Genomic DNA, 8923 nt, shown 5'->3' with positions numbered 1-8923 from the left:
TGACTTCTTGGCTGGAGACTCTAGGTGACACTTTTGCTTTTGATCATTGGTGGGACCAACCTTAGAGTTTTGATCTATTTTGATTTCAGAACCGAACCTTTGCTTTCGGTTGGTTTCGTTCTCTGAACCGAACTTCTGCTTTCGGTTAGAGTCATTCTCAGAACCGAACCCTTGCTTTCGATTGGAATCATTTTCTGAACCGAACCTTTGCTTTCGGTTGATGTTTTTCTCCGAACCGAACCTCTGCTTTCGGTTGTTGCAATTCTCTTGCGATTCAACAGGATTTTCTCTCAGACTTTAGGTTCTTGTCTTGATGTGAGAAATAAGCATTCTGGGATTGCCAGAACTGTTTTCTTTCAGAGAGATTCTTCCTATATCTCTGATTCCTTTGACGTTTTTGATTTCTCATTTGCTTCGGTTGATGATGGATGTTAGCTTTCGGTTTCGGTTTTTCTACAGCTGGTTCACTTCGGTTTTTCTTGAGGAATGTCTTTCGTACCACGAGTACTTGGCTCATCAAAGTTATTAGGCTTATTCAAGAGTTCTGGTACGTATCTGCCTTTGCTTTTCCATGAGGTTCTTTCAGACAAACCTACTGTTTCATCAGCATTATCGATTGGAGCTGACCAGAAGAACTCATCGCATCCATCAGCATTGTCTTCGTTTACAATAGCTGTGAGTTCAGCAGTCTGATGTTCAGTTACGCCTATGACCTTGTATACCTGATTTGGAGTAGTTCTAACCTTTTGATATACTACGGCCTTCTCTGCATGAATCGGGTACTTTTGTTGGGACAAACGAGCGAATTCCACTGAATTTTCTGAAATTAGATTCTTGTGGTTTTCAGGTTCGCTTTTTACAAATTCTGAACTGTCAACCGTGTCCTCTACAGAAATTTCACTCATATTGTCATCCTCATTAAGCTCAGATGCATTTTCAACATCAATTTTATTTTATGAGCTCAAGTTGGAGTGTAAAGAGTCAAATTTTTGTATGGTTTCGGTTCTCAGTTTCAGTTTATCATTTTCATCCAAAAGGTTTTTAAGCATGTCCTTATGGTCCTTGGATTTAATAAAAGATTCTATTTTGTCCAGTCCATACATATAGGTCGGATTAACATCCTCAGATGATATCACACTCTCACAATTATACGCTTCGACATCAATTTCATCCTCCTTAAACTCAAGGAAGGGTAAAATCATGTGATGAATCTTTTGTCCTATTTCACAATCCAAATGAAGCTGAGTAATATTAGAGTAAAGACGTTTAGCAATCAGATAAAACACATTTTGCTGTTTCAAAAGCTTTAAATTGTCTCTTTGTAAATAAATGTTTTCATCTTTTATTTTGATTAATTCCGACTCCTTCAATTCGATCCACATGCGTCGTTCCTCACTCTTCGAAGACACCCTGCTTAATTGATCAGTTAGGTTAGAATTGGTGACTCGAGTTTGAGTTAAACTAGTATCTAGATGAGAGATTCTTGAATTAACACTTTTTAGTTCTTTTTCATATGAGCATTGTGGGACTTTAAATGAGACAAAAACCGATTGTACCTTCTTAATCAGTTCATCGAGCTCGTTGAACTGCACGCTGAGTGGTTTGGCTGTAAAGCACATATCCTGTTGCTCCTTCGGTTCATTACTCCCACCATCAGTGTTGTATCCCCTCATCTGAGATACATCAGACACCATCAAGCACCTTCCTCCACTGCTTTCTTCTTTTCCCACACAAGTCTTTCCATGAGAAGGCTTCCTCACTTCATCATCTTCAGAGTCGGTTGACCAAACCTCCACGCCACCGAACTCGTCATCAGCAACCGAACCCTGCACAATTAGAGCATTCATAGAAGGGTTAGCGGTAGATTTCTTCTTTCTAATCTCATCGAGCTTTTTCTGCAGCAAAGCTTCTTCATCCTTTTCCTCATCTTTTTCAGCCATCTTTTTGAGGACACAATCCTTTGCATAGTGGTTCTTTCCTCCACAATAGTAGCAGCTTACTCCAGAATCACCTTCTGCCTTCGGTTCCTTCTTTGACTCTTCAGCCTTCGGTTCATCTTTAACCTTTTCAGAACTATAACTCCCCTGCCAGTTTCGGTTTTTGTTGGTGGGGAATCTCTTTTTGATGAACCTCTTGGGGTTAGACACCATCATTGCAAAGTCCTCAGAGGTGAGGTCATAGTCCTCCAAGTTGAGGTCTTCTTCATCCATCACAGCTTTACTTTTGGACAGGAGGGCTAACGAACCTAGGCTTGAAACCACATTCTTCTCCTGCAACACAATTTTCTCCTGAGATTTGAGAATGCCCACCAATTTCGCCAAGGAATATGATTTAAATTGCTCGTGGGCTTTAACTGTGGACACAACTGCTCTCCACTCTGATCTGAGACTGTTCAAAAATGTAACCTTCTGCTCAATAAGCTTCTTTTCGATATCATGTTTGATCATCTTGCTAAGAAGATGATTGAAGCGATCGAACGTTTGGGTCACAGTTTCTTCGGCTCCTTGCTTGAATTCACCAAACTCAGACAAGAGTAAGGTTTGAATGGAGTGTTCAAGATCTTCATCTGTAGAGTACAATTCACGTAGCCTGTCCCAAATCTCTTTTGCTGTCGTGCATGAACTTACCAGCCTGAATGTATTGGACTGAAGGGCGAATCTGATCAATCTTAACGCCTTGATATTGCACTGAAATTTATCTTTTTCATCTTGCGCAATATCTTTAACATCTTTCAGAAGATCATTGTACTTCTTTTGAGTTTTAATAATCCTTGAAGTTGCAGAATGAGAAAACGGTCTAGAAACAATTGCTTCCCAGATGAGGTATCCATTATCCTCAGATCCTATAACATAATCTTCAAAGTGATGCGCCCAGACTTCATAATCATGGGTGTATAGGATGGGAATCTTCGTGGTTGATCCAATGTTGTTCGAAATATTGATGGGATTCGATTGCGACTCGTCCATAATGATCGAATAACCTGTTCAAAGATCAGACTTGTAATAAATCAAATTAGGGCAAAACAATAAATATCGAGATACGTCAATAATGAGATGACGGCTCAATAAATATCAGTAATTATGGAATAACCCTAATCGAAACCTTTTTCACAGAAAAGAAGTGTATCGATTACACAGCCTCCTGCTCTGATACCAATTGATAAGTTTAAAACTAAACTTGAAGATCGATTAGATCTATAAAACAGGTAAAGAAATAAATAAGTAAACAGCAAGAACACTCAAATGGATCAAACGTGTCAAATGATTATATAACAATCCTCAGAAGAGCTCGATAAAGAACTTCTACTGTAGAGGATTAAAGGGTTTACAAGAACGATGAAAGAAAGTATTCTGTGATCTATCGTAATGCTATCAATCGATCTATCAAACGTTAACCTAATATGCATGCTAGCACATTATTATATACTAACGTTATCAGCTCACGGTTGGACAGGCCCAAACCGGAGATCAAAATATTGGACTAATAACCGAGCCCAATGACGCAATACATAAACGAATCTGCTATCCAACAATGTTTTATGATTTAAGTGGTTAATATTTAATTATATAATATATTTATATGATTTTGAATGGGTTAACACAAGTTTAACCCATTTATTTAATAGTTTGGGTCAGAAACTACATAAACACGTCAATCCCGTGACAACCTATTTATCTAAAAGATTAAGTTGGGTTGGAAATATCAACTCATTTAAATAAACAGATTGAATTGAGTTGAAATTTTCAACCAAAATCTACCCTAATAAATGAAGGGTTTTTTTTGCCACTTGTCATACTCTCATTCAATTTGCCACATGTAATTTTATGGTAGTTTTAAATTAATTTTTATTCCACTTGTCATTTTATGGTTTTTCTATTTTATTAAATCTCAAATATTATTTAATTTAAATATAATAATAAATGCATATCAATTTATTAATGGACTTTCCTTCTAATTTCAAAATTACTAAATTAAAGTTTCATTAATTTCCTTTATTTATTTATTTAAATTATTTGTTTAAATTTAAAAGAAAAAAAAACACTTTCATTTATATAATTCAATATTTTTCACACTTTTCTTATAAATTCAAACTTCTCAAATATTTTAAATTTTATATTAATTTTTTTAAATAAACCCATGTTTTTTTTTGGAACCGGCAAATATTTATTATAAAAAGACCCCGCCTAGCAAGGTGCTAGGGGGGCGAGAGTACATAGTAAAGGAAGAATTAAAAACAACATATGGGGTTAACACACCATTCTATCCACTGCATAGAGCATTGACTCCTCCTATACTTAGACCATATGAATACATTAGATTTTATCAGATCAACGACTTTGGCTGGCGAGGGCCTAATCTTCTTGAAAATCCAGTCGCATCTAGCCTTCCAAATATGCCATATGGTTCCATAACAAATGTTGATTAAGCATCTCCTTTTCTTTGGACACGATCCCCATTGGGCTGTGAATTTCACCAAATCATGCATGTTGCAAAATTAGTAACCAGGTATGCCACACCATTGGAATACCCATTCCCAGACTTTGGCTGCCATTGGGCATTGAAGAAGGACATGAGCAACATCTTCATCTTTATCTTCACAGAAGGTACACGTGGGGGATGTGACTTGAATACCCCTTTTGATTAAGGCGCAAGCAGCTGGGATTCGATCAAGGTAGGCTCTCCACATAAAGCAATTAACCTTTAAGGGTACGTCGTGTGTCCAGGTTATTGCTACTTCACTAGGTTGCATGTCTCTCTGGTCGATTCGCAGTCTAAGGTCTTCCACATGAAATACTCCATCATTGGAGAGCTTACAAACCTACTTATCATTTCTTGTCCCTAATTGAATATTACTCACCCTATTAAGAAGCAATTCGGCTTCACGAATCTGCTCAGGTGAGGTGATAGAAGCCTTCCAGTTCCAAACCAAGCCTCCAGGGCGAATCCTTTCGTTGACCATGCAGTGTTTGTGTCGCTCCAGTTTGTACATTTCAGGGAAGGAAGCTTTTAAGGTCATATTTCCAGTCCACCTGTCATGCCAAAACATTGTTTTTTCTCCTGTACCAACCTCCTTTAGAATTACATCTTCTATATTAATTCCAACTTTCATCAGCTCTCCTCGGGCTTGAGTTATGTTCTTCCATACCCCCGTAATTGATTGCTTAGACATATAGTCTCCTGGCTTATTTTTAAGATTATGGATACCTTCAATGACTTTACTCCATAGGCACGTGTTTTCAACTCTCAGCCTCCACCACCATTTCATTATTAGAGAAAGGTTGAGAGCCTTTAACGAACCCAATCCCAGACCGCCATTTTCTTTGGGTGTTGTCACCTTTCCCCATGAGACCCAATTGATCTTCCTTGAATCCTCCGACCCACCCCATAGAAATCGTCTTCTTATTTTTTCCAGAGCCTTTAGGATACCTGCGGGAGCAATAAACAGAGAGAAATAGAATGTTGGGAGGCTACCAATGACAGATTTAGTAAGAGTTAGACGCCCCCCTAGGGACAGATTTTTTGATTTCCAAGCGCTTAGTCTTAATTGAAAATTTTCAATCACTGGTTTCCAATATTTTTTTAACTTCATGTTCGCCCCAACTGGAACCCCTAAGTAAGTGAAAGGAAGATTTGCAGGTTCACATCCTAGAGGTCTAGCAAGAGATAGGACTTCTTGCGAGTCAACTCCAATTCCAAAAACTTGTGACTTTTTAAAGTTGACTTTGAGCCCAGATGATACATGGAAGCATCGAAGTATTCCAGCAAGGTTCTTGATGTTCTCTTGACTCCAATCGCCCATGAAGAGTGCATTGTCTGCATAGAACAGATGTGACACAGTCAAGTCACTGTTCAGTATTTTTTTCCCCTGAAGATACCTTTTCCGCATGCCTCTTTCATAGCAATATTTAGGCCCTCCATTGCTATTATGAACAGGAATGGCAATAAGGGATCGCCTTGTCTAATTCACCGACTAAATCCAAATTCGTTTGTTGGGGAACCGTTGACGAGAATCGAAGCCCGTGATGATCTTAGGCAGCCTTGAATCCAACCTCTCCATTTTTCACCGAATCCCATTTGCATCTGAATATGGTCAAGAAAACCCCAGTTAACTGAATCAAAGGCTTTGTTAAGATCTACCTTAAACAACAACATCTTTTCTTTCGTCTTCTTAGCCCATGAACAAAGTTCATTGATTATTAGGGGCCCGTCCAGGATATTCCCGCCCTCAACGAACGTTGTCTGAATATCGCCAATACACGCACCAATCACCTTCTTCAGTCTAACGGATAGGGCTTTTGCAATTATCTTATATATGCTACCAATTAGGCTTATGGGACGGAAGTCGCCAACTGTAAGCGGGTCTTTTGTCTTAGGGACAAGGGTGAGGAATGAGGCATTGCAACCCTTTTCTATCCTTCCAGTACTCTCAAAGTGTTTGACAGCGCTAACTATATCGTCTTTTAATAACTCCTAATATCTCTTTATGAATTTGAATGAGAAGCCATCGGGACCGGGGGATTTCTCACTACCACACGACCATATAGCTCATTTTATCTCCTCGACAGTGAATGGGACTTCAAGACTTGCACTTGATGGAGGATCCAGAGAGGAGAAGTTAGGGTTGAAGAACTTGGGTCTTGAGGGCCACTTCTCTTGGAACTTAATCTGATAAAACCTGAAGATCTCTGATTTGATAGTTTCTGCCTCCGTAATCCATACCCCATCAATTAGTAACCCTGCAATATTGTTTTCTCTCTTTTTGTTATTAACGAATCCATGGAAAAAGTATGAGTTTTCATCCCCATCGACTGCCCATTTGACTTTTGCCCTCTGTTTAATGTCTGAGACCGCGTACTTTTCCAGTTCAGCTATTTTTTTAAAACCAGCCCTTCTTTCGGTAATCTTTGTATCACTAAGAGTACGTTCCTCTGCTGCTAATTCGAGTTCATGTACTCTCCTTTTTGTTTCTTGCAATTCTTGTAGCTCCTTTAGGTAGTCTGTGGCCCGCCATTTCCTTATTTCATCCTTCAAGAATTTTAGTTTGGACTTCAGGTACATGTCAGGGGTGCCAAATCCCCTAAATTCTACCCATGCATTCTTTACAATTTTTTCAAACCCCTCACGATCTAGCCATGAATTGAATAGCCGGAATGGAGGTTTCCCATAGTCAGGGAGGGATGTTTGTAAGATAACAGGGCAATGGTCAGACAAATCTCTAGGGAGAGCTGTAGTGGAGGTGGAGGGGAATAAGTGGATGAAGTTATTACAAACCAAGAATCTGTCAAGTTTGCTCAGTTTGAAATCAGTTTGGCATAGGAAGGTGAATCTGTGGCCTCCCATTCGAAGATCATGCAATCCGGTTTCAGATATAAACCGATTAAAGTGAAATGCAGATGATGGGCAAAATTGGGAATTTAGTCGCTCCTCCCGTCTACGGACAGTGTTAAAATCGTCGAAGATTATCCATGTACCTTCCATTTCTCCTTTTATTTGACCAAGTTGCTCCCATAGTCTTCTCTTTTCTGATGGATCATGGGGCCCGTACACATTGACAAGGTTAGTAGTACCAGGAATTCCATCCCAAGTACCACATGTGATCAGGAAGTACCTTGTTCTGACAATATCAACAACATTGAAAGTGTTTGAGTCCCACATACTTAAGAGACCACCTGATCTTCCTACTGCTGGGCTTACAGCGAAGCCAAATTCATCAGAGTCCCAACACCCAGCTACATCAATAGCGCTTGTATCCATCAATTGAGTCTCTTGCAGTCCCAAGAAAGAAATTATGTTTTGGATCTTGAGACGCTTCACCCAGCTAACCTTGCTTCCTTCGCCAATTCCCCTAACATTCAGGCTAAGACAATTCATTGGGGGATCCTGTTATCTCCTTCATCTACAATGACTTTGCATAGTATAGGGTTATTAGGTTCGATGTCGAATCCTAATTCCCTACCGATTCGCACAGTCTTTACAATTTCTGGGGTCACCGGCCTTTCGCTAGGTTCTTCCACGGTCGAAGATTGCACTATAGGAGGTGTGTTGAGGTCAATTAAGCCAGATGGGGACTCCGGGAAGGGCGTTGAGTGGGGGAGTGGGTGAACGTCGGAGAGGTCCGCCATCAGATTGATGATAGGGGTAGTGAGGTTTTGGGATGTATTAATTAATCTTTGTCTCTTACCTAATGATTCACCAGGTTTAAACATTTGGGCTGTTATTGGGGGTGTATGGGATGTAAAAGGTCCAAAGCAAGTGTCAGGGGGGAGCCCATTAAGCGACCCACTGATTGGCCTCAAGGGAATTGGGGTCGTATCATCTAATTCAGAGGGCACGTGCGGATATGGTTGAATTGGATCGACGGTTGAAAACTTTTCCGGGTTTCGAGGGGTCGTTTGGATAGCTGTCATCAATGCTTCTGTCATCTGTGCATCTTTCCCATGCAACTGTTCATCTCCTGTGATCTGCATGCTAGAGCATGTCGCCGGAGCCCTCGAGTTTTCCGGCATAGGTGGTTCCTCGTTTAACCTCTCATCTTCTTCAAATTTTTGTGTTTCAATCCAGATTTCGCCTTCTTCTCGTTCCTCGTTCAATTCCTTTGTTTGGGTTTCATTGCCATCCTTAGCTATCTCCCAAACGGGGGTCCCATTATCTTCCGGGGGACGACTAACTTCGTAGTAATCTTCCGACGGGTCAAATCTGAACGGGAACCAATCTTCGTCAAATTCAACAATTCCTAGCCTAGTCACCTTCCCATCATATGAAATATGGATCTCCTCGTTTATGCGAGCCTTTCTAGTGGTAAGAATGCCAATCTTGACATGGGAGAGGTCAATTCGATTTGGAATATCATCGAACGGAGCTATGATTTTCCCAAATGTTCCTGTGATCTTCTCGAAATTGCGTTGGCCCCATAGGAAGAGAG

General features: G+C 40.1%; 2 protein-coding genes across 2 annotated transcripts; both read right to left on the bottom strand.

Moving 5' to 3' along the window:
• Nucleotides 1-4819: 4819 nt before the first annotated feature.
• LOC111885685 (uncharacterized) lies at nt 4820-5887 on the bottom strand. Its single transcript, XM_023881929.1, has one exon. It carries the CDS (start codon nt 5885-5887, stop codon nt 4820-4822), a length of 1068 nt encoding a protein of 355 aa, XP_023737697.1.
• A 659-nt stretch (nt 5888-6546) lies between these two features.
• Nucleotides 6547-7872, bottom strand: LOC111885684 (uncharacterized). The gene has a single exon (XM_023881928.1). The coding sequence runs from the start codon at nt 7870-7872 to the stop codon at nt 6547-6549; it is 1326 nt and encodes a 441-aa protein (XP_023737696.1).
• Nucleotides 7873-8923: the final 1051 nt, after the last annotated feature.

Source organism: Lactuca sativa, chromosome 7 (assembly GCF_002870075.4).
Source record: "Lactuca sativa cultivar Salinas chromosome 7, Lsat_Salinas_v11, whole genome shotgun sequence".
In the NCBI taxonomy this organism is placed as follows: Eukaryota; Viridiplantae; Streptophyta; class Magnoliopsida; order Asterales; family Asteraceae; genus Lactuca; species Lactuca sativa.
This window is presented reverse-complemented; position numbering and strand designations above follow the sequence as displayed.

Coding starts and splice junctions, on each gene's coding strand:
- LOC111885685 (XM_023881929.1), bottom strand. CDS start 5,887: ATGCGGAAAAGGTATCTTCAGGGGAAAAAAATACTGAACAGTGACTTG.
- LOC111885684 (XM_023881928.1), bottom strand. CDS start 7,872: ATGAATTGTCTTAGCCTGAATGTTAGGGGAATTGGCGAAGGAAGCAAG.